This window comes from Juglans microcarpa x Juglans regia, unplaced genomic scaffold (assembly GCF_004785595.1).
Source record: "Juglans microcarpa x Juglans regia isolate MS1-56 unplaced genomic scaffold, Jm3101_v1.0 JmScfU0001, whole genome shotgun sequence".
NCBI classification, from domain to species: Eukaryota; Viridiplantae; Streptophyta; class Magnoliopsida; order Fagales; family Juglandaceae; genus Juglans; species Juglans microcarpa x Juglans regia.
Genome location: NW_024475745.1, coordinates 850,178 through 876,546, shown reverse-complemented (window position 1 = coordinate 876,546; position 26,369 = coordinate 850,178). Strand labels below are relative to the sequence as shown.

Genomic DNA, 26,369 nt, shown 5'->3' with positions numbered 1-26,369 from the left:
TGTTTAGATTATTTGACTTTTATTATTCCACTACGATTTTATTACATATTGTTAGTATATTTAGGTGCATTGTATATTATATGTCATGTACGAGAGGTATATAGCCATGTATTATATGTCCCGGTGTTTCAGTCACCATCCAATCCCAAGCCAGGGCTGGGGGCGCCACAGAGCATGGTATCAGAGCAATTACGTCTCTGGGTAAACCCATTCATTGTCCTAGGAATGCATGGTACCTCTAACTAGGTTCGAGATCTGTAGTTATAGGCTATAATCTTATAGCTATAGGCTTGACTCTTGGAAGGAAAGAAAATGAGAAAAGGAAACATACGCACGACATCGTTAACGCTGAGTAATGGAAGTTAGCATTTCTCATAGAAGAAGATTGATCTGCGTTGGCTTTGTACATTTCAGGAAAAAGAAGGAACTATTTTATGAAATCGGCATGGAGATACTTCGCCAAATGATCGAGGTGGTATGGAATCAGAAGGAATAAGAGCAGAATGCAAGACACGGACCGCCAAAAGGAGAACAAGGATGTTCTTACGAGAAATTTTTGGTGTATAGATATCCAAACTTTATGGGAACAGAAGGACCATTAAGGGCCAATAAGTGGCTCAGGGACTTGGAAAGAACTTTTGATATCAATGGATGCACAAAGGAGCAAAAGGTCCAATATGTGGGGCATATGCTTTAAGGACAAGCTGGAGTATGGTGGGATACCAAACGACAGTTGTTAGCTTAAGAATTGGGAAATTTGACTGCACTCACATGGGATCAATTTATGACGGAGTTCGATAATCATTTCTTTCTAGTAATGGCTAAGCAGCAAAAGGCTTTAGATTTTGTGAACTTGACCCAAGGAAACATGACAGTTGATCAATATGCTGCTCGTTTTATGGAGATGGGGAGATTCGTACCTCATCTGATTAGTACAAAGAAAATGCAAGCGAGGAAGTTCTAGGATGGTTTGCAACCCTGTATCCGAAACCAAGTAGCCTGTCTAAGAATAGAAAATTCTCAAGAATTGGTCAACGTAGCTTCGATAGCAGAGGCGAAGCAAAGGAGACTAATTGCACAAGCCCAAGCCAATAGGAAGAGAGGATTGCCTTACTCACCAGGAGGTAGTGCGGGAAAATGGAAGGCCCCTGCAAACCCAAACAAAGGAAAGGGCATGGTAGTCGGGAACGCAACACCATTCACTCCTCCACTATGTCGACAGTGTGGGAAAAGGCACAGTGGAGAATGTCGATTAGCTACAGGAGCATGTTTCAAATGTGGTCAGGCCAGCCATATGACCTTGGATTGTCCACAGATTAAGCCTAAAGGAGCCTCAACACCAAGTGGTAGACCAAAGACCTCTACAAAAGCCAAGGTCTATGCTATTACGCTAGGAGAGGTAGACCTGGAGACTGACGAGATGGCAAATGCAGGAGTAATTGCTGGTAAGGTTAAATTGAAGCAATACAGGTGTGTGCTTTGTTTGATTCCGGAGCATCAAGATCCTTTATCTCTGGTAGTTGTGTGCAACGATGTGAACTTGGGGTAGAGCTAATGTCTCAAAAAGTATTAGTAGCTATTCCAGACGGGAGGTGAGCGGATGCACAATTGTAGTTAAGAATTGCCCGTTGGAGATCACAAACTTGGTTTTGACCGCGAATCTGATTGTGTTTCATCTAATGGAATTTGATCTGATCTTAGGAATGGACTGGTTGTTAAGGCACTATACCAAGATAGACTGTCGAAGGCGGGAAGTAGTATTGATCTACCTGCTAAAGAAAGAATCTGTTATATGGGTGAGACTGTTCGGCTGGACCCATCAATGGTAACGATTGAACAAGTCAGGAAGGGTTTAATGAGTGGGGATGTCGCTTATCTCGTGATGATGGTGATCATAATAGAGGAACCTAAGGGAATCCAAGGAATCCCTGTGGTTGAGGATTTTCCTAGAGTTTTTGCCGATGATTTGCCTGGATTACCCCCGTATCGAGAAACATAATTTGTGATTGAGCTTGAACCGGCCACAGCTCCAGCGCATAAGGCACCTTATCGAATGGCCCCAACAGAATTAAAGGAGCTTAAGGTTCAAATCGAAGAACTGTTAGAGAAGGGTTTTATCCGACCTAGCTCATCGCCACGGGGAGCACCGATCTTGTTTGTCAAGAAGAAGGATGAGACTTTGAGGATGTGTATCGATTATATAGATTTGAACAAAGTGACTGTCAAGAACAAATATCCCTTACTAAGGATAGACGATCTGTTAGATCAATTGCAAGGAGCTGTGGTATTCTCAAAGATTGATATATGATCCGGATATCACCAACTTAGGATCAGAGATCAGGATGTATCTAAGATTGCCTTTCGAACTCGTTATGGACATTTTGTGTAACACCCGGGCCTAGCGCCAAGCCTATTTTTTACATATTTTGGGTTAAGTATGTGAAAAATCCAGTTAAAATTTTTCAAGTACTATTTTATGGGCCGAGAAAATTTAAGGAAGAGCCTATTTATTTATTTTTATTATTTATTCATTCTTCTATATTATTTTTAAAATGGACCATAAAGCCCAACTCCATGAGATTTTTCTCTTGACCCCACATCCCATGCACGTACTTGAGCTTCCCACTAGGGCTTTCAGCAGCGGTAGATATATCATTACTTTGATCAAACAACCATATATATTTCTCCCGATTTTCTCTCCATTTGATTTTTAAAACTTCCCACCTCTACACGCCTCTTTCTGTTAGTCATAAGCATGCACGTATCTAAGGTATTTAATCACTCCCTTGCACTTGCACGTCTCCTATGGCTCTAGGGTTTTCTTTTTACGTTCAATCACCTTTACATATATATACATACTTTTTGCAAAACACCAATCCGCAACACCATGACTCAGTTTCTGCACACCGTCCTAAAATCAGCCCAATGCGTCCACCACGCACATACAATCGCAACATGCTTACACTACGACTTAGCCTCTTTCAAACCCGTCCACCTACCCAGTACTACACCTCCACGTAGCCACCGCCAGCCACCGCCTAGTTTTTATCGTCCCGTAGCACCACCACCTCCACCTCACGGAAACCGCCTACCCAAGGCCTAGTGTACTGTTCTATAGCCCTCCCTCCACCGTAAATGAGCAACACCAAAGCCCAAGCCCCATCGGATGCCACCATCCAACCAACCCCACAAGCCCATACTCTTTTTTATCCATCCAAAAACAGAGCAAGTTCTTGCTCAAGTCCTCCACTGAGCTCCCCTCCGCCGGCCTATCACTCTCCCCGTGCCCTTTGGTTTTTTTAGCCATGTTACATGACGGAAGCGACTGCACGTAGCCCCGTCGCCACCGCAAGCCATCATCTCTCTCTCTCTGCCTCCCTCGCTCTCCCTCCCGTTCATCTCTCTCTGCCTCTCTCGCTCTCACCACCTAGCGTAGGCAGCTTTGCCGCCGCACTCCCTCCCCAGCTCGACAGTCGCGCCACCAAGTTTTTCTAGCCCAGCCGTCGCACGCGGCCCTAACTTCTCCTGGTGTAAGTCCCTGCCGTCGCTACTTAGTTATTTCTGTGTTTTTGTTTTTGTTCACTGCTAGTTTTGTCTTAAGGAGTGTATATATATATATATATATATGTAAATTGTTTTGTTTTTTATAAGTGTATATATATATATATATGTGTAAATTGTTAACCTAATATTTGAGTACTATTACCGGTGTATGTTTCAGATGTATGTTTTCAGATGAGTGGTCTTTTGGGGTTTATCTTTGAATGGCTTTTTTCTTAAGACTCATAAAATATTATTTTTGTGTAAATAATATTTTAATAATATTGTTAACTAAAGGAAGTAAACCTATTTTTAAGATAGGAGTTTTTCATGACGTATTTTATAATATTTTTAAAGTAATCAAAGTATTCTATTAATTTATAATACGTTGGTGTTTTAGATATTTTAAATAATTTTTTTTATTGAGTTCCTAATTATCTTAATACTTGTTCGATTAAATTTCTTATTCGGTACGAATTCAATTAAGTGGATATTGATGGTCTTAGAAAATGATGGTATTTTAGGAATTATGAGAATTTTAGGTTTTGAGGATTTAAAATAGTTTCTTTTAGCATTTTAGGTTTAAATATCGAAATACGTGGTGGATTGGAAATTTATGAGAATTATGTGATTATTTTATAGGTGACGCTTAATTATTGGTCGACATTTTGAGGAAAATTTCGAAAAAGCTAATAAGTCCAGGTAAACGGGGTTCCTATGCTAGACTTTGCATTAAAATAAAATGAGCGGAGGTTGATTTTTGGAAAAATATACATATTTTGTTATGAAAATAAATTTGACCTACCTCAGTTATTTCTTCTGCATTACTCATGAGATTCTGTTCATGGAGAAAGTATTTTCTGTCATGGTTGGTATAGACATGTGCTTATCTTTGACATTCTGTTCCAAACTTTGTAAAAGAGAGCGAATATGAAATTTTGAGCATAAATTATGTTGTGATATGATTTTGTTTTGTTCTGAAGATTTTCTGTACTCTGATATGATCTGATGTGATTTCTGAAAACCTCTGGCATAACATTCTATTTATGTTTTTGTTCCGTTCTGACTTTACCACGGGTGTAAAACTGTGGCCTCTGTTTGGGTTGGTACCAACTTTTCTGTTTCTGGTGCACCCACTTTGAAAACAAAGTGATTTCTGCGTAGTCTTTCCTATGTGCACACTCGGGGCTCCGAGAATGAACAAAGGGAAAATTCACATTCTGTTTCTGCTCGGTTAGCTACCGGGGTTTGCAAAACCCTATCACGGGGATTAAACATGGTATTTATTCTAGTATGATAATATAATATGTGATGTTTCAGTTTATGCTATGCCAAAGGGATTTTGATTATGAATATTTTCGGATTTTCACTCTGAAATTTTTGATAACGTGTTCTGACGCTGCATTTTGAAAACAATATTCTGATTCTGCATTCTGAAAGAAAATATTTTGTTCTGCATTCTGAACTCTGTAAATGATCATGTTTACACACCAATATATGTCATCTACTTACTTAGTTGTTGATAACTCACCCCTTATCTCTAATTATTTTTCAGATAATTTTGATGGTTCAGTTGGAGAACAAGAGTAGACAGTGTTAGCAAGGTGTGATGATTGTAGTGGAATAAGTGCCTGAGGGTACAAGTGCTTATTTGAGAGTCGTAGTTAGTAAACTGATTTATGTTTTTTAGGTATTTTGATTTGATGAGTTAAGAATATTTTTGAGTTTTTGGAGAATTTCTAATTTATGTTATTGAGAATTTCTTTGTTGTCCCCATGGAGGAACTTAGATACTTGGATTGATTAAATGGATTAACATTTTATGAAGTTTTCTGGATTTTATAGTTGTGTTATTGAAGTTGATATTAGTATTAAGAGCTAACTCTGCGGACCTTCAGGATCGGGGTGTTACATTTTGAGTTCTTGGTTATGCCTTTCGGATTAACAAATGCCCGGGCAGCATTTATGGAACTACTGAATCAGATTTTCAGGTGATACGTAGACAATTTCATAGTGGTGTTTATAGAAGACATACTGATATATTCCCGTAATAAAGAGGAACATAAGAGGCACCTAAGCATTGTGTTGGAGACATTGCAAGAACATCAACTATATGCCAACTTAGCAAGTGTGAGTTCGGGCTCTAAGAAGAGTGACAAAGGCCAACTAATGCCCATGAAGTACGTAGTTTCCTCGGGTTAGCAAGATACTACATAAGGTTTGAAAAAGGATTTTCTAAACTTTCTAACCCTTTGAAGACACTTACAAGGAAGAATGCCAAGTATGTTTGGACTGAGGAATGTGAGAAGAGTTTTCAGGAGCTGAAGAAGAAACTAACCTCAGCACCTATGTTGGCTTTACCAGAACCCCATAAGCCTTATGTAGTCTACAATGACACCTCTAAGATGGGATTAGGGTGTGTACTAATGCAAGAAGGAATGGTCGTCACTTATGCTTCACAACAGCTCAAGGACCATGAACAGAATTACCCTACCCATGATTTGGAGTTGGCTGCGGTAGTTTTTGCGCTAAAGATTTGGAGACATTATCTATACAGAAAGAAATGTGAAGTGTATACAGACTACAAAAGCCTCAAATATTTGTTTAGTCAGAAAAATCTGAATATGAGGCAGCGAAGATGGGTTGAACCATTAGTGATTACTAGTGTGAGATTAAGTATCATCCTGGCAAGGCCAATGTTGTGGCTAACGCTCTTAGTTGCAAGACGTAGACCGACTTGCCATCCATATTAGCTAAGTTAAGGAGTTTGTTGATTGGAGATCTGCCTTGAGATGCCAAATTAGCAGTGGTACAAGAGATTATACCCATGACTGAAGAAGAAATTTTGGAAGGTCAACACAAGGATGACAAATTAGAAAAGCTTCAACAGAGGATTTTGAAATTCGAAGGACCACAACATTTCACCATTGGGAAGAATGAGAAGTTGTATTATAAAGAGAGGAAAGTGATTCCTAACATCGTTGATCTGAAGGAGAAGATCCTAAGGGAAGCACGTTGCACCCCTTACATAGCACATCCTGGCAGTACAAAAATGTATCATGGCAAAATGCTCTGTTTGTCAATTGGTGAAAGCTAAACATCAAAGGCCAGCAGGCGAACTACAACCATTGCCTATCCCAGAGTGGAAGTGGGAAGACATGTCAATGGACTTTGTAATAGGTCTGCCAAGGACGTCGTCAGGTAAGAATTCTATATGGGTCATAGTCGATAGACTGACAAAGAGTGTGCATTTTCTACCCATAGCTAATACAGACTCTATGGATAAAGCTCTCTCGAATTTATGTTAAAGAAATTGTCCGACTGCACGGAGTACCCAAGATCATAGTGTCAAACTGAGACACCCATTTTACTTCACGCTTTTGGCAGAATTTGCAAAAGATGTTGGGCACTCATTTGAGATTTAGCAGTGCATATCATCCATAGACTGATAGACAGACTGAACGTACGATCCAACCTTTGAAATACATGCTACAAGCAAGCATATTGGAACTAAGTGGTGATTGGAAAAGTCACCAACCGTTAGTGGAGTTTGCCTGCAACAATAGTTTTCAGGCTACCATACAAATGGCACCTTACGAGACATTATATGGAAGGAAGTGCAGATCCCCGTTGTACTGGGATGAAATGGGAGAAAAGAAGATATTAGGACCTGAGTACTTACAAGAAGTCTGGAAGTAAGTAACCATGATCCAAGAAAGAATGAAGGCAACCCAGAATCGGCAAAAGAGCTATGCCGACAATTGACGGTATACATCAAGGTATTGCCCATGAAAGGAGTCATACGTTTCGGTAGAAAAGGAAAGTTGAATGCCCGATACGTAGGACCCTATAAAATAATGGAAAGAGTTGGTCCAGTAGCATACAGATTGGATTTGCCAGCAGAGATGCAGGGAATACATAATACATAATGTATTTCATATGTCAACCTTAAAGAACAGCTTCAGAGAAAGACGGCCAGCGGTAATGGAGCCCTGCAATATTTGGCTCCAACCAAATTTGTCATACAAAGAATGGCCAATGCAGATTGTAGATCGCAAGGAACAAGAGTTAAGGAACCAGAAGATATCTTTAGTGAAAGTGCTCTGGAATAACCTAGATTTTCAAGAAGTAACTTGGGAACGGGAGAATTCATTGAGGAATAAATACCCTCATTTATTTGTATCTTAGAATCCGAAAACTTTTGATGTATGCATGAATTTGTTTGAAATATGTATGTTTAAGCTGGTATGAAATCTTATATGTTCGTTGATTGTTAGTTTAGGTGTGGTAACACTGTGTGCACCTACCATACCCTTAAAACAGGGAATGACACGATCTCGGAAGACACCATGATGGGAACCAAGGTGGGCCTAGTCTTAAAGGTCCTTTGCAAGTTCCAGATGGGCTAATTACAAGATCAAAAGCTAAGAAGATCAAGGAAGCAATACAAGGATTGGTGCAATCCACTTGGGATGAAGCTAACAAGAGCCCAACACTTAAGATGGGCTTGAAAGAAAGAGAACCAGTTTTGATCCACTTAATACAAGCTGTGGAAGACATGACTTAGAGTTATTGTTTGGGCCTATTGTTATATTGAAGGCTTTCAATTTCTTTAAATCATTTAAATGATTTATTTTATTAGTTATAGGAATTAGTCTAGAATAATTAGGCTTGAGGAACCTTAGCCCACATATGTTTTATTTTGTTGAACTAGGGTTTCAAGAAGTTACTGTAGCCGCGTTACTGTAGCCGCAACACTATTCATCCAGGGGCATTTTGGGTAAAAGGGGCCTTCTTTTGGCCTATGGTTAATTGAGATTTAGGTATTTAAATACCTTGTAGCCGTCCAACACAAGTTCCTTTAGATAATATTGAATTTTTATTGTGAGTTGAGTTTACTCCTCTTATTCTTGATTGAACTTTTGAACTTATTAAAGGTAAATCACAACCTTTGTGTGGCATTTTAATATAATCTAGGTTCTTGAAACAAGTTCTCAACGAGTCTAGACTCTCCATCCATTGACTTGATTTTGGCTTTATTGGGTGAGTTTTCAAATTAATTTTGGGTTCAAGGGATTCCATTTCTGCGGGTTCATATCATTTGGTATTCAGAGGTTGGTTTCCAATCAGGTCTGATTCTATCTTTTAATTTTTGCATTACTAATAAAAAAAAAGTGCAAAAATTTCCTTCATCCTAGGGTTGTCGAATTTCTCATTGTTTTCTAGGGTTTCCTTATTCTTTGATTGTGGTTACCTTGTTCTTTGATTAGGGTTGCCTTGTTCTTTGATTAGGGTTGCCAAAAAGAGAGAGAGGCTGCCATATATCACTTATTCTAGGGTTTTGAGTTATTGTTAGGGTTTTGTCAATTACTTATTCTTTTGATTGTAATCAAATCAGTTGGTGAAAAGAAAAGAAAGGAAAAAAAATCGTAAAAAAAAAATAGAAATCCGAATTTTTTTTTCTTGTGCCTTATCATCGAAGGGGCTGCATACTTCATTATAGTTGGTATCTTGTTTCATTCGTATAATTTTCTTGATTCTCGTGTCATTTTATTTCTTCCATGTTTATCTTGTTCTTGTTTCTTGGACCTAATTACTAGTTGGGATAAAACAAGGTTGCATTGTCTTGATTGAGTTCAATTAGTTCTTAAAGAACTTGAGTGGGAAACCTCTTGAGGTAAAAGGCAAGAGTGTGAGACTATTATTGGGAAAAAGATAATTAAGAGTGAAACACGAGTGGAGTGTCATTATTTGAGTGTAAACACGTAAGGGTTTTTTTTTTTTTTTTTTTACCACTAACATTCTTTTGTGCAGCACATTACAATATCTCACCGGAGTGGCTCATCACCAAGGGGGATGACAGATAATTCATCCTTTGTGTTGCAAGCTATGCAACAACAGTTTGTACGGTTGAACTTTGTGTTGGGTGAAGTGAGGGATACGATGGATCATCAAGAAGCAGCGATTAGAAATCTGCAAGGTGGGAGAGATAGGAGGCAACGTGAGCCTAGGGTTGAAAATGAGTATGAGAATGAAGGAGATGATGAGGATGAGGAAGACCTAACATCTGAAGTTGTGTCAGGTAGACATAGAAGAGTTAGGCGTGAAAGAGGACTTGAGGGGAACCTAGGGGGTCGAGATGGTGTAGATAGAGATCTTGGGAGCATCAAAATGAAAATATCATCTTTCCAAGGTAGAACTGACCCTGAGGTTTATCTAGAGTGAGAGAACAAAATAGAGTTGGTGTTTGATTGTCATAATTACTCTGAGGAGAAGAAAGTGAAGTTGGCGGTAATTGAGTTCACTGATTATGCTATTATTTGGTGGGATCAATTAGTGACTAATAGGAGGAGGAATTATGAAAGGCCTGTAAAGACATGGGGAGAGTTGAAAGCTTTCATGAGGCGGAGATTTGAAAGCTTTCATGAGGCGGAGATTTGTACCTAGTCATTACTATAGAGACCTTTTACTAGAAATTATAAAATTTTACACAGGGGTCTAGGAGTGTGGAGGATTACCATAAGGAGATGGAGGTGGCGATGATTCAGGCTAAATGTAGAGGAGGATCGGGAGGCCACCATGGCTAGATTTTTGAGTGGTTTGAATAGGGAAATAATCAATGTAGTTGAATTGCAGAATTATGTGGAGATAGAGGACATAGTGCACATGGCTATGAAGGTAGAGAGGCAGTTAAAAAGAAAGGGGACAGCAAGGTACACTTCGGTTTCAAGCACTACTTGAAAATCAAAGTGGGATAGGAATGATCCAATTGAAGCAAAGAGAAAGACCGAACCACCTAAGGGAAAAGATGAGGGAACTAGCAACAAACCCAAGGTAGAATCTCAACCTTCAAGGAGTAGAGATATTAAATGCTTTAAGTGTTTGGGTTTAGGGCACATCGCTTCTCAAAGTCCAAACAAGTGAGTGATGATTATGCGTGACAATGGGGAAGTGATGACTGAAAGTGAGGATGATAATGATGAGATGATCGAGCTGGTTGATGCTAGTGATGATGATGGAGTGAAATACCCCGTGGCAAGTGAGTCTCTTCTTGCCAGGTGTGCTCTCAATACACACATTAAGGTAGATGATGCAGAGCAACAAAGAGAGAATATTTTCCATACTAGATGCCATCTCAACAACAAGATATGTAGTATGATCATTGATGGTGGAGTTGTACTAATGTGGCTAGCACTACTTTGGTTGAGAAATTGAATATACCAACCTCAAAACACTCTAAACCATACAAATTGCAGTGGCCGAATAATTGTATGGAGGTTAGGGTAGATAGACAAGTGTTAGTTACTTTTTCCATTGGGAAGTATCGGGATGAGGTGCTTTGTGATGTTGTGCCTATGCATGCTGGCCATATTTTGTTAGGGAGGCCGTGGCAGTATGATAGGAGGGTGACCCATGATGGGTTCAAGAACATGTACAGTTTTGAAAAGGAGGGCAAAACAATCAAGCTTGCTCCTTTAACTTCAAGACAGGTCCATGAGGGCCAACTGAAACTGAAAAGTGAGGTTGCTCAAAATAGAAAAAGTGAAAATGAGAGTGATCAAAAAAGAAAGAATGAAAATGAGCATGATAAAAAAAAAAAAAAAAAGAGTGAAAAAGAGATTGAGCAAAAAATAAATAAAAAAAGAGTGAGAGTGAAAATGAGCCAAAAAAAAAAAGAGTGAAAAAGAAGGAGAGTCTGCAGAGAGAAAATGAAAGATAAAAGTGAGTTTCTATGCAAAAGAGAGTGAGGTTAAAAGGGATTTCTTAGCAGATCGTCCTATGATTTTTCTTGTCTATAAAAAGTCTTACCTTAATCTTGATGAAACTAACCAGTCTCTTCCTAGTTTGGATGCTTCTTTGTTGCAAGAGTTTGATGATGTATTTTCAGAGGAGATGCCAAATGAGTTGCCACCCATTAGAGGCATTGAGCATCAGATTGATTTTGTGCCTGGATTTACTATTCCAAACCGACCAGCCTATAGGAGTTACTCTAGAGGAGACAAAAGAGCGTCAAAGGTAAGTTGAGGATTTGATGAGTAAGGGGTACGTGAGGGAGAGCATGAGCCCATGTGCAGTACCAGTGCTACTAGTGCCAAAGAAGGATGGGATGTGGAGGATGTGTGTTGATTGCAGAGCGGTCAACAATATCACGGTAAAGTATCACCATCCCATTCCTAGATTAGATGATATGCTTGATGAATCGCATGGCTCATGTATTTTCAGTAAAATTGATCATAAAAGTGGGTACCATCAAAGTAGAATGAAAGAGGGTGATGAATGAAAAACTGCTTTTAGGACTAAGTATGGGCTTTATGAAGGGTTGGTTATGCCATTTGGACTTACAAATGTGCCTAGTACTTTCATGAGATTAATGAACCATGTCTTACGTGCGTTCATAGGCAAGTTTGTGGTTGTGTACTTTAATGATATCCTAATGTACAACAAGGACTTAAATGAACATATTGAGCATTTGAGATATGTATTTGATGTGTTGAGATGTAAAAAGTTGTATGTTAATTTTAAGAAATGTACATTTTGCATGGACAAAGTTGTTTTTATTGGTTATGTTGTTAGTACAAAAGGTATTGAGGTGGATGAAGAGAAAGTCAAGGCTATCAAGAAGTGGCCAACGCCAAAGAGTATCACTGAGGTAAGAAGCTTTCATGATTTAGCTAGCTTTTATCGATGTTTTGTTAGAGACTTTAGCACCATTGCTGCACCACTCACTGAGGTAATTAAAAAGAATGTTGAGTTTCATTGGGGGGCTGATCAAGAGAATACTTTTGCCACTATTAAAGAAAGGTTGTGCTCTACACCTATGTTAGCATTACCTGATTTTAACAAAACTTTTGAGATTGAATATGATACCTCAGGAATAGGGATTGGAGCAGTTTTGATGCAGGATAGGCGGCCCATAGCCTTTTTCAGTGAGAAGCTAAGTGGGGCGTCCCTAAAGTACCCTACTTATGACAAAGAGTTTTATACTTTTGTTCGTGCATTAGAGACTTGGCAGCACTACCTTTGGCCTAGGGAATTTGTGATCCACGTCGATCATGAATCATTGAAGCATCTCAAGGGTCAAGGTAAGTTGAGTAAAATGTATGCTAGATTGATGTAATACATTGAGACCTTTCCATATGTCATCCGTTAGAAGCAAGGTAAGGAGAACACGTTGTTGATGCTCTATCCCAGAGGTATGTACTTCTTACTTCTATGAGTGCTAAAATACTTGGGTTTGAATATGTGAAAGACATGTATGCCAATGACGCTGACTTTTCTAATGTGTATATGGCATGTGATAAGGTGGCATTTGATAAGTTTTACAAGCATGATGGTTATTTGTTTAAAGAAATCAAAATTTGTGTGCTAAGTTGTTCTATGCTTGAGTTATTGGTGCGTAAGGCACATGGTGGAGGATTAATGGGACCCTTTGGTGTCAAGAAAACTGTAGACATTTTGCATGAACATTTCTTTTGGCCTAAGATGAAGAGAGATATCAATTGCATTTGTGGCAAGTGCATTACATGTAGATCTAAGGTTTTGCAACATGGGTTGTATACACTCTTACCCGTTCCTAGTGAGCAATGGGTAGACATATCTATGGACTTTATTTTGGGGCTGCCTAGGACAAAAAGAGGTAGAGATTCTATTTTTTGTGATTGTGGATAGATTTAGTAAGATGGCGCATTTCATTTCATTCCATAAAATAGATGATGCCACAAACATAGCTGACTTGTTTTTCAGGGAGATAATGCAACTCCATGGTGTACCTAGGAGTATTGTTTCTAATAGGGATGTTAAATTTCTTAGCTACTTTTGGAAGGTGTTGTGGGGGAAATTGGGTACTCAGGTCTTATTTTCCACTACTTGTCATCTGCAGACTGATGGTCAGACTGAAGTAGTTAATAGGACTTTAACTCAGCTTTTACGCACTATTGTTCATAAGAATTTAAAAACTTGGGAGGATTGTTTGTCATTTATAGAGTTTGCATATAATAGGACCATGCATACTACTACTTCATATTCTCCTTTTGAAATTGTTTATGGTTTTAATCCACTTACTCCTTTAGATTTGATGCCTTTACCTGTTGATAGCAGGAGTAGCTTGGATGGACAAAAGAATGCGGAATTGGTGAAGTCACTTCATGAGAGGGTACGGCTTCAAATTACCCAAAAGAATAAAATGGTTGCTTCCCAAGCCAACAAAGTGCGAAGGCGTGTCATCTTTAAACTAGGAGATTGGGTTTGGGTTCATATGTGCAAAGAAAGATTCCCAGACCATAGAAGGATTAAGTTGCATTCTCGAGGAGATGAACCTTTCCAAATTCTAGAGAAAATTAATGATAATGCATATAAAATGGACCTTCCAGGTGAGTATAATGTTTCTGCTACTTTCAATGTTCTAATCTTTCTCCTTTTGATGTAGGTGAAGATTCGAGGTTGAATCCTTTTGAGGAGAGGGGGAATGATGGGAACCAAGGTGGGCATAGTCTTAAAGATCCTTTGCAAGTTCCAGATGAACCAATTACAAGATCAAGAGCGAAGAAGATCAAGGAAGCAATGCAAGGATTGGTGCAATCCACTTGGGATGAAGCTAGCAGGAGCCCAACACTCAATATGGGCTTGAAAGAAGGAGAACCAGTTTTGATACACTTGATACAAGCTGTGAAAGACATGACTTAGAGTTATTGTTTGGGCCTATTGTTATTGAAGGCTTTCAATTTATTTAAATCATTTAAAGGATTTATTTTATTAGTTGTAGGAATTAGTCTAGAATAATCGAGCCACATTACTATTCATCCAGGGGCATTTTGGGTAAAAGGGCCATCTTTTGGCCTAGGGTTAATTAGGGTTTAGGTATTTAAATACCTTGTAGCCATCCAACACAAGTTCCTTTAGACAATATTGATTTTTCATTGTGAGTTGAGTTTATTCCTCTTATTCTTGATTGAACTTTTAAACTTATCAAAGGTAAATCATAATATTTGTGGCATTCCTCCTTGTAATCTTGGTTTTTGAGACAGGTTCTTCAACGGGTCTAGATTTTAAAATAATCTAAGTTATTGAAATGAGTTCTCAACGCGTCTAGATTCTCCATCCATTGACTTGATTGTGGCTTTCTTGGGTGAGTTTTCAAATTGATTTTGAGTTCAAGGGATTCCATTCCTGCGAGTTCATATCACCCCACATATGTTTGTGTCTTCGGTGGCACAATTGAGAGAATGTAGAGAATGCAGTTGTAGGAATCGCCTCAGGATAAGGCAGCAGATGATGGCAGCTCAATCAAGACAAATGGAAAAGTGAGGGGCACCAAGATGGACCTAGTCTTAAAGATCCTTTGCAAGTTCGAAATGGGTCAATTACAAGGTCAAGAGCCAAGAAGTTAAATGAGGCAATGCAAGGATTGGTGCAATCCACTTCGGATGAAGATAGCAAGACTCCAACACTCAATATGGGCTTCACAAAAGGAGATCCAGTTTTGATCCACTTGATATAAGCTATGAAAGACATGAGCTAGAGTTATTGTTTGGGCCTTATTTAAGTTATTAAAATGACTTATTTTATTAGTTATAGGAATTAGTCTAGAATAATGGGGCTTGAGGATGTTTGGCCCACATACGTTTTATGTTTTATGAACAAGGGTTTCAAGAGAAGTTTTTAAGGGTAGTTTAGGTGTTGTTTTAATTTGCAGATAGGGTTTCTTTTGGGAAGGCCTTCTATTTCGCCCAAGGGTATTTTGGGAAAGGATTTTATGTTAACCTAGGATTTTTGGGGGATTGAGATATGTAAGTTACTGTAGCCAAGTATTGTAGCTGCAATACTATTCACTCAAGGGAATTTTTGGAAGATGGAGATTTATTTTGGCTAGGGTTTTAATTAGGTTTTGGTTGAAATACTCTTTGTAGCCTCATTTTTATTAGTTTATGAAATTTGATGAATTTTTTCACTGTGAGTTGAGTTTATCTCCTCTTATTCTTAAAAGAACTTTTGAACTTATCAAAGGCAAATCACAACCTTTGTGGCGTTCTTTCATATAATTTAGGTTCTCGAGACAGGTTCTTCAACGGGTCTAGATTTTTAAATAATCTAGGTTCTTGAAACGAGTTCCTCAACGTGTCTATATTTTTCATTGGCTTGATTTTGGCTTTCTTGGGCGAGTTTTCAAATTGATTGTGGGTTCAAGGGATTCTATTCCCACAAGTTCATATCATTTGGTATTCAGAGAAAGGTTTTCAATTAAGTCTGATTCTATCATTTAATTCTTGCATCTTTAAATTTAATTCTAGGGTTTTATTGTTCTAGGGTTTTATTGTTCTGGGGTTGCAAAAAAAAAGTAAAAAAAAAAATAAAACAAAAAGTTGGCTGCCGAAATTCTTAGACCTTTTGGTTTGGTTGAAATTTGTATTACCTAGGGTTTCTTGCATCTCTGAGTTTGTCAATTGCTTGGACTGCCATTCTATTGATTATCTTCTACTTTACTGTCAATTATTGTTTGTTTGAATTCAATTGCTTGATTTTCACAATTGAATTTTGTTGTTTGTGATTGATTGAATTAGAGAAAAGAAAAGAAATGAAAAGAAAGGACAAGAAAAGAAAAGAAAATTTGTAAAAAAACAAAAGGAAAAAGAAAAGAGAAGGTAGCATATTCAAGGTTGCTACATAGTTACAACAAAGAAAAAGAAAGATATTTGTTGATTGAGTTTTATCATCAAAGGGGCATAATACATCTTTCTAGTTGGTATCTTGTTTTATAATTACTCTTTCTCTCATATAGATTCCTTGAGTCTCGTGTCATTTTATTCCTTCTTTTTTTCTTGTTGTTGTTTCTTGAACCTATTGCTGGTTGGAATAATACAAGCTTGTATTGTTTTGATTTAGTTCAACTAGTTCTTAAGGAACTTGAGCAGGAAAACTCTTGAGATAAAAAGGCAAGAGAGTGTGAGACTATTATCAGAAAAAAAAAAAAGCCAATTAAGAGTGAAATACGAGTGAAGTGTCATTATTCGAGTGTAAACACGTAAGGGAGTGTGACATTTTCCTCTAACATTCTTTTTGTGCTGCACATTACGATGTCTCATAGGAGTGACTCATCACCAAAGGGGATGTCAGATAACTCATTCTTTCTGTTGCATGTCATGCAACAACAATTTGAACGGTTGAATTGTTGAGGGAAGTGTGGGATAGGTTGGATCAACAAGATGCAAGTGTATAGAAAACTGCAAGGTGGGAGTGATAGGAGGAGGCATGAGCCTAGTATTGAACATAAGTGTAAGAATGAAGAGTATGGTAAGTCTCTTATTGTCAGGCGTGCTCTCAATACACAAATTAAGATGGATCATACAGAGCAGCAGAGCGAGAACATTTTTCATACTAGATGCCACATCAACAACAAGGTATGTAGTATGATCATTGATGAGAGGAGTTGTATTAATTTGGCTAGCACTGCTTTAGTTGAGAAATTGAATTTATCTACCTTGAAACACCCTAAACCATACAAGTTGCAGTGGTTGAGTGATTGTGGGGAGGTTTGGGTAAATAAGCAAGTTTTCGTTTCTTTTCAATTGAGAAATATCAGGTTGTGGTGCTTTGTGATGTAGTGCCTATGCATGCTGGCCATATTTTGTTGGGGGAGCCGTGGCAATATAATATGAAAGTGATCCATGATGGGTTAAGGAGCATGTACAGTTTTAAAGGGATAGAAAAATAATCAAACTTGCTCCTTTAACTCCAACACAAGTCCATGGGGACCAACTGAAACTGAAAAGTGAGGTTGCTCAAAAAAGAAAGAGTAAAAATGAGAGTGACCAAAAAAGAAAGAGTGAGAGTGAGAGTGATCAAAAAAGAAAAAGTGAAAAATAGATTGAGCTAAAAAGCAGGAGTGAAAGTGAGATTGAGCTAAAAAGCAAGAGTGAATGTGAGATTGAGAAAAAAATAAATAGTGAGGCCGAAAAGGAGAAAGAGAGAAAAAAGATGAGGATGGGGCTGAGACCTCAAGAAAAAGAGAGAATGAATTGAAAAATAATTGTGAGGTCGAGAGTTCAAAAAAAGATGAAGAAAAAGAGAGTGACTAAAAGAAAGAGAGTGAAAAGAAAAAAGAGAATAAAAGGGAAAAAAGAGAGTGAAACAGAAAAAGAGAGAGGAAAGAAAAGAGAGAGTAAAGAAAGTGAGAGAAAAACAAAGAAAAGTGAGTTTTTATGCTAAGGCGAGTCTTAATACTAACGAACTTGACATATCTTTACCTAAAGTTGTTGTCTGTTTGTTGCAGGGATATGAGGTCGTGTTTCCTAGCGGTGTGTTTAGTGGATTGCCTCAGGATAAGGCAGCAGATGATGACAGCTCAATCAAGACAGATGGAATAGTGATGGGCACCAAGATGGACCTAGTCTTAAAGATCCTTTGCAAGTTCCAGATGGACCAATTACAAAGTTAAGAGCCAAAAAGATAAAGGAGGCAATGCAAGGATTGGTGCAATCCACTTCGGATGAAGCTAGCAAGACTCCAGCAATCAATATGGACTTTAGATGAGGAGATCCAGTTTTGATCCACTTGATACAAGCTATGGAAGACATAAGTTAGAGTTATTGTTTGGATCTTGTTTAATTTATTAAAAGGGTTTATTTTATTAGTTATAGGAAATAGTCTATAATAATGGGGCTTGAGGATGTTTGGCCCACATATGTTTTATGTTTTATGAACTAGGGTTTCAAGAAAAGTTTTTAAGGGTAGTTTAGGTGTTGTTTGAATTTGCAGCTAGGGTTTCTTTTAGGAATGCCTTGTATTTCGCCCAAGGGTATTTTGGGAAAGGATTTTATGTTAACCTAGGGTTTTTAAGGGATTGAGATATGTAAGTTACGGTAGCCGAGTACTGTAGCTGCAGCACTATTGACTCAGGGGTATTTTTGGAAGATGGGGATTTATGAAATTTGATGGATTTATTCATTGTGAGTTGAGTGTATCTTCTCTTATTCTTAAAAGAACATTTGAACTTATCAAAGGCAAATCACAGCCTTTGTGGCGTTCTTGCTTATAATTTAGGTTCTTGAGACAAGTTCTTCAACGGGTCTAGATTTTCATATAATCTAGGTTCTTGAAATGAGTTCCTCAACGGGTCTAAATTTTTCATTGGCTTGATTTTGACTTTCTTGGGTGAGTTTTCAAATTGATTGTGGATTCAAGGGATTCCATTCCCACAGGTTCATATCAAAAAGTTTGAGCATCATCATACACATATGTGATGGATGCAGATCCTCGAGGAAATGTTATTTTCGACGAGCGTTACCGCATGAGGAACGACAACCTTGGTGCAACTGGAAGGAAGCAGAAAGATCATATTTGCGTAGTTTTAATCCAGAAGCATAATTGAGTCATGTAGCGGAACAACACGCGAATAGGTTTATGCCTTGTGAGACCACGAATACATCTACGGATCATATTAGTTTCTGTGAGGAAGGCCAACCTATCGAGGATACGAAGCTTGAGATAGAGCATAAACTGAATGAGATGATAGTGAACATGTACTTCGACTACGATCTGGATGCGATATTTTACTTTTCGCAAGATTCAGTAACGGAAAAGGAAGATGAAGTACCGCCATCATCATCATCATCGGAAAAGTCTACAGCTGCAAATAGAAGAGGTAGTAACCCCGGTATTTCTTACTACGAATGTTTTGGTTGATGGTTACGGTGCCGATTTCGAGGACAAAATCTTTTTCTAAGGAGTGGAGGATGTGATGACCCAAGCTTGACAAGACATTTCCGTAAATTATTTAGTTGCCATAGTTATTCAAGGGCCTTAGAATTTCTAGTTTGAAGGATAGGGATTGAGCAACTTAAGCCCAAGTGAAGCTAACACTAAAAAGCCTTGTGAATTTCGGCCCCCATAAGGAAAACCTAAGCCCAAAGTCCATGACCCAAACCCTTGCTACTAGTGCCATGTGTCATACATGTGAGGCACTATGTATCTCGTCATGATAATGGATTAAGGGGGAGAGAGAAGTGTAGGGAAGCTAAGGGATGGCTTGCACGCCTACCCTAGAGGGTTTTGCCACTTGTCATGCATGCTAGAGACCTTCTAGAAGAAACAAATGACAACATGACCTTCTAGAACCAGTGGGAGTAGAATTCCTTGAACCCACAATTAATTTGAAAACTCACCCAAGAAAGCCAAAATCAAGCTAATGGAAAATTTAGACCCGTTAAGGAACTCATTTCAAGAACCTAGATTATATGAAAATCTAGACCAGCTGAAGAACCTGTCTGAAAAACCTAAATTATAAGGAAGAACACCACAAAGGTTGTGATTTGCCTTTGATAACTCTAACTCATGTCTTCCATAGCTTGTATCATGTGGATCAAAACTGAATTTCCTTCTCTGAAGCCCATCTTGAGTGTTGGAGTCTTGCTAGCTTCATCCCAAGTGGATTGCATCAATCCTTGCATTGCCTCCTAGATCTTCTTAGCTCTTGACCTTGTAATTGGCCCGTCTGGAACTTGCAAAGGATCTTTAAGACTAGGTTCATCTTGGTGCCCATTATTCCTGCTCTCCTCAAAAGGATTCGACCTCGAATCTCCACCTGCATCAATGGGAAAAAGGTTAGTAACATTAAAAATAGCATAAACATGATCCTTAACTGGAAGGTCCACTTGATATGCATTATCATTAATTTGTTCAAGAATTTGAAAAAGTCCATCCAAGCTACTCCTGTCATCAACAAGTAAAGGCATTAAATCTAAATGACTAAATGGATTAAGTCTATAAACAATTTCAAAAGTTGAAAATTTAGTTGTAGCATGAGCACTCCAATTATATGTAAACTCAATGAATGGCAAACAATACTCCCACAAATATTCATCAAACACATCTAAAGTCTTCCTTACACCAAAATGACCACTCCAATTATATGCAAACCCAATGAAAGGCAAATGATACTCCCGCAAACGTTCATGCAACAAGTCAATGAATGGTAAATGATACTCCCACAAACGTTCATGCAACACATCTAAAATCTTCTTTACACCAAAATAACCACTCTAATTATATGCAAACTCAATGAAAGACAAATGATACTCCTACAAATGTTCTTGTAACAAGTCAATGAATGGCAAATGATACTCCCACAAACGTTCATGTAACACGTCTAAAATTTTCTTCACACTAAAATGATCCATCAAACCAAATGCATGCACAAGCAACTCACGCATAAGACTAGTAGGCTCACAAAGTCTATTCTCTTTTAACAAATACCAATCTAGTCTTTAGAACTAACCAAACGATCCTTTCTCAGATACTTCATACACACTAGCTAAGCCATCATCATTAACATACAATTTCTTATCATATTCAAGTCTTAATAACTTTGCATCTAAAACGATGCCAAGAACATACATTCTTGCTAAAGCATCAACCACAAAATTTTCCTACCTTGTGTGTACTTGATTACATGAGGAAAAGTCTCAATGAATTGCACCCACTTGGCATGCATTCTATTCAACTTACCTTGTCCCTTCAAGTGCATCAAGGACTCATGTTCTTCAAATGAAGGTTAGATAGGGATTGTCGCACCTGGCACAAAATCAATGTAATTTTCTATCTCTCTAATAGGTGGCAATCCACTAAACACACCGCTAGGAATCATGACCTCATATCCCTGCAACAAAGAAACAATACTAGACAAAGAGTCGTTAAATTCGTTAATATAAAAGCTTGCCTAGTATAAAAACTCACTTTTATTTTTCTATTTCTCACTGCAATCTCTCTTTCTTTTTCCTCTCGTAGCTCCACTCTTTTTTTTTTTTTTACTCTCAACCACCTCTCTATTTTCTTTTTCACTCTCTGCTGTCTCTTGATGTTTCGGCCTCATTCGCTTTTTTCCTTTCACTCTCTTTTTCCTTTTCACTCTCCTTTTTTCTTTCACACTCCTCTTTTTTTGAACTCTCGGCCTCACAATTGTTTTTCAACTCATTCTCTCTTTTTATTAAGGTTTCAGCCTCACCCCCATATTTTTTTCTCTCTCATTTTTCTCTCTCGATCCTTTTCGGACTCACTATTTCTTTTTTTCTCAATCTTACATTCCCTCTTACTTTTTAGCTCAATCTCACTTTCACTCTTGCTTTTTAGCTCAATCTCTTTTTCACTTTTTCTTTTTTTTTTTTATCACTCTCATTTTCACTCTTTCTTTTTTGAGCAACCTCACTTTTTAGTTTCAGCTAGTCCCCATGGACCTATGTTGGAGTTAAAGGAGTAAGTTTGATTATTTTCTCATCCTTTTCAAAACTGTACATGTTCCTTAACCCATCATGGATCACCTTCCTATCATACTAACACTACTTCCCCAACAAAATATAGCCAGCATGCATAGGCACTACATCCCAAAGCACCATATCCTGGTATTTTCTAATTGAAAAAGAAACTAGCACTTACTTATTTACCCTAACCTCCCCACAATCACTCAACCACTACAACTTGTATGGTCTAGGGTATTTCAAGGTAGGTAAATTCAATTTCTCAACTAAAGTAGTGTTAACCAAATTAATACAACTCCTCCCATTAATGATCATACTACATACCTTGTTGTTGATGTGACATCTAGTATGAAAAATATTCTCGCTCTGCTGTTCTGTATCATTCATCTTAATTTGTGTATTGAGAACACATTTGACTCACCATACTCTTCATTCTTACACTTATGTTCAATACTAGGCTCACGCCTCCTCCTATCTCTCCCACGTTGCAGTTTTTCTACACACTGCATCTCGTTGATCCATCCTATCCCTCACTTCCCCCAACACCAAATTCAATCGTTCAAATTGTTGTTGCATAACATGCAACAGAAAGAATGAGTTATCTGCCACCCCTTTAGTGATGAGTCACTCTTGTGAGACATCGTAATGCACCGCACAAAAAGAATGTTAGTAGAAAACCTCACACACTCCCTTAAGTATTTACACTCAAATAATGGTACTCCACTCGTGTTTCACTGTCAATTGGTTTTTTTTCCCGATAATAGTCTCACACTCTCTTGCCTTGTATCTCAATAGTTTTCCTACTCAATTTTTTTAAAAACAAGTTGAAATAAATCAAGACAATTCAACCTTATATTATTCCAACCATCAATAGGTTCAAGAAACAAGGAATGAATAAAATGACATGAGACTTAATTAATTTATACGAGGGAAAAAGTAATTATAAAACAAGTTATCAACTAGAAAGATGTATTCAGCTCCTTTGATGATAAAGCTCAATCAACAAATGTCTTTAAACAAATGTCTTTCTTTCTCTTTGTTGTAACTATGTAGCAACATTTGAATACGCTACCTTTTTTTTCTTCTTCTTCTTCTTCTTTTTGAATTTTCTTTCCTTTTCTTTTCTTTTCCTTTCCTTTCTTTTCTTTTCTTTTCTTTTCTCTAATTCAATCACAAACAGCCAATATTCAATTGTGATAATCAACCAATTGAATTCAAACACACAAGAATTGACAAACTTAGAGATACAAGAAACCCTAGAATTTTGAAACTCTCAGTGATGCAAATTTCAGCCAAACCAAAAACCCTAAGAATTTCGGTAGCCTACTTTTTTTTTTTTAAGCAACCCTAGAACAATGAAGCTCTAGAATTAAATTTAAAGATGTAAAAATTAAAAGATAGAATCAGACGTGATTGAAAACCTGGCTCTGATACCAAATGATATGAACCCGTGGGAATAAAATCCCTTGAACCCACAATCAATTTAAAAACTCACCCAATAAAGCCAAAATCAAGCCAATGGAAAATTTAGATCCGTTGAGGAACTCATTTCAAGAACCTAGATTATATGAAAATCTAGACCCATTGAAGAACCTGTCTCAAGAACCTAAATTATAAGGAAGAATGCCACAAAGGTTGTGATTTGCCTTTAATAAGTTCAAAAGTTCATTTAAGAACAAGAGAAGATAAACTCTACTCACAATGAATAAATTCATCAAATTTCATAAACTAATAAAAATGAGGCTACAAAAAGTATTTAAATCAAAACCAAAACCTAATTATAACCCTAGCCAAAATAAATCTCCATCTTTCAAAAATACCCCCAAAACCCTAGATTAACATAAAATCCTTTCCTAAAACACCCTTGGGTGAAATACAAGGCCTTCCCAAAAAAAACTCTGGCAGCAAATTAAAACAATCCCTAAACTACCCTTAAAAACTTCTCTTGAAACCCTAGTTCATAAAACATAACATATATGTGGGCCAAACATCCTCAAGCCCCATTATTCTAGACTAATTCCTATAACTAATAAAATAAGCTCTTTTCATAAATTAAACAAGGTCCAAACAATAGCTCATGTCTTCCATAGCTTGTATCAAGTGGATCAAAACTGGATCTCCTTCTCTGAAGCCCATCTTGAGTGTTGGAATCTTGCTAGCTTCATCCGAAGTGGATTGCATCAATCCTTGCATTGCCTCATTGATCTTCTTGGCTCTTGACCTTGTAATTGCCTCTATGGAACTTGCAAAAGATCTTTAAGACTAGGTCCATCTTGGTGCCCATCATTTTGGATCTTAGCCAAACCCCATGATTTCATGCTTTGTTTCATTATTCGATGATTCCTATTCAATATGCTTCAAGTTTGTAATATGTTAAAGTTATGTTTTCTCATGATTTTGTACTTGGATGTTTCGGCCAAGACTAGTTTCTACGATTCCATGAATGTGTCTTGATATCTCATGTATTCTATCACTATGCCATGATTCGACCTTGTTACACTTGATTATTTCATGCATGACATCTCATGTGTCATATGTCAGGTACAAGAATATGTAAGTCTTAAGTCTCATGTCACATGCATTAGTGAGACTGAGATTGATTCTACGATCTCCCGTCCATCCAAAATTTTGAAATTTTGGTGGAACATGGACCAGATGTCTACTTTTATTGAGCAAGCCTTGAAGGCCTTGGCTGATGCAAAAGCTATAGCAAAAGACTTAGGACTGCTACCACCCAAGCATCAACACTCACACGAGGTCTTTTGGTGTCTGACTCCTAATGGGTCAGTAGTGATGAAGAGAACAGGAACCGAAGATGTTTTGTGGAAAAATTATGACTTTAGGTCTTAACTTTTGTGGAGCAATATTTTGAAAAGGTCTCGTGTTTTGGGAGATAAAATATTCTATGCTTTTGGAAAACTATATATGATACATGCTTTGGGAAATGACAATGTTGTGTATTTTTGTTTAGTAACGGTACCATGTGCTTTGCAATTGCTTATTGCATTGCTTAGATTATCTGACTTTTATTATTCCGCTGTGATTTTATTGCATACTGCTAGTGTACTTAGGTGCATTACATATTATCTGTCCAGTACGAGGGGTATGTAGCCACGTATTACATGTCTCAGCATTTCAGTCATTGTCCAATCCCAAGTGGGGTTGGGGCACCACATCAAAGGGCGGCAGTGTTGTACACAGAGGCCCTTACTCCATTAGAAATATCACATCTGGAGTAAGCCTCTAAGAAAAAGATTACGGACCTGTCGGCCAGATCGTCTGGTTTGAATTCAGAGATGAGTTGAGATAGTTTTAGATAAGTTGAATAAAATATTGTTAGAATATTATTTTTTAATATTATTATTGTTTTGGGATTTGAAAAAATTGAATTGTTTATTATATTTTGTGCGAGAATTTAAAAAAGTTGTAATGATAAGATGAAATGAGTTGAGATGAGTTGAGGTGAGTTTCCAATCCAAACCGGGGCTACGTGGGAGACCGTTACTAAGGGAAGGACTGCGGGATTGGACAGAAGGTGAATGTCAGAAACATGCACACCTTGTCCTATTAGTCATTCGGTTTCTTCAAGTTCAGAGGCCATATAGATGGTCAAGATTGAATGTCTCTCATTCAAGCATACCAGGAATCAGAAGAATGTCAAGACTATGATTGATAGTCCCACCGTATATAAAAAACTTTGAACGAGAGTCAAAATCTCACTTCTAAGATTTTTAAAGTGGTAACCCTTTCTTCTGTTCGGAGTCACCAAGAAAGCAAGTGACTTCAGAGCCTGCAATGGAAGGATCAACACTAGTGCAATCATAGTATTAGAAATATTGTTCAGGTAGGTTAGCTCCTACGACCATACTAGGAATGTGGGGTAAATGTTTGTGAATATGTTGTAAGATCAAGATTTACATATTCTATACCCATCTCCTTACATAAAAGTGCATTTTTCTTCATTATGTTTATTGGCTATTTTTGCGTTATTGAGATGATGAGTTTTGAATAATGAGAAATGAGATTATGTGAATTCCAAGTGTTGAGTCTTACCATGTGTCTAATCACCATAGATGGGTTGAGGAGTCCCCATGTCATTCCTACGGCACGTTGCCACTAGTTTCATACAAGCATAGGGATTTTACGTGATGATCGGGGTGGATCATCTTCGTATTGGCCTTACTTACTAACATAGGTAAAGAAAGTCCCTAGGTTGATCATGCATGGTGTCCTCTAGCTCTTGTAACCTAAATATCAACTTAAAATCACAACTATAAACAATCCAGAAACTCCATAAAAATATTCATTAACTCAAACCAAATATCTATGTTCCTTTATAAGGACAATACATAAATTCTTAATAAAATAAATTGAAACTCTCCAAAAGACTCAAAAATATCTTTAACTCGTCAAATCAAAGTAACTGAAAATAACCAAATTACTAACTAAGACTCTCAAATAAAAACTTGTACCCTCGGGTACTTATTCCTTAGCAAACATCAAACCTCTATAATATTGCCTACTCTTGCTCTCCAGTAGAACTATCAAGATTATCTGAAAAATTATTGGAGATAAGGGGTGAGTT

The 26,369-nt window shown here is 37.6% G+C and overlaps 1 protein-coding gene across 1 annotated transcript; it reads left to right on the top strand.

Moving 5' to 3' along the window:
* The first annotated feature begins 817 nt into the window (after positions 1-817).
* Positions 818-1,999, top strand: LOC121245216. Its single transcript, XM_041143491.1, has 4 exons — positions 818-932; positions 1,041-1,470; positions 1,521-1,592; positions 1,702-1,999. Exons 1-4 carry the CDS (start codon positions 818-820, stop codon positions 1,997-1,999), a joined length of 915 nt encoding a protein of 304 aa, XP_040999425.1.
* The last annotated feature ends 24,370 nt before the right edge of the window (positions 2,000-26,369 follow it).

What these genes read in the sequence shown, in the direction of transcription:
- LOC121245216 (XM_041143491.1), top strand. Translation starts at nt 818, where the DNA reads ATGGCTAAGCAGCAAAAGGCTTTAGATTTTGTGAACTTGACCCAAGGA. An exon ending in ATTCGTACCTCATCTGATTA is followed by an intron (nt 933 to 1,040) that starts GTACAAAGAAAA and finishes TGGTCAACGTAG; the next exon opens with CTTCGATAGCAGAGGCGAAG. An exon ending in GTAGCTATTCCAGACGGGAG is followed by an intron (nt 1,593 to 1,701) that starts GTGAGCGGATGC and finishes ATCTGATCTTAG; the next exon opens with GAATGGACTGGTTGTTAAGG.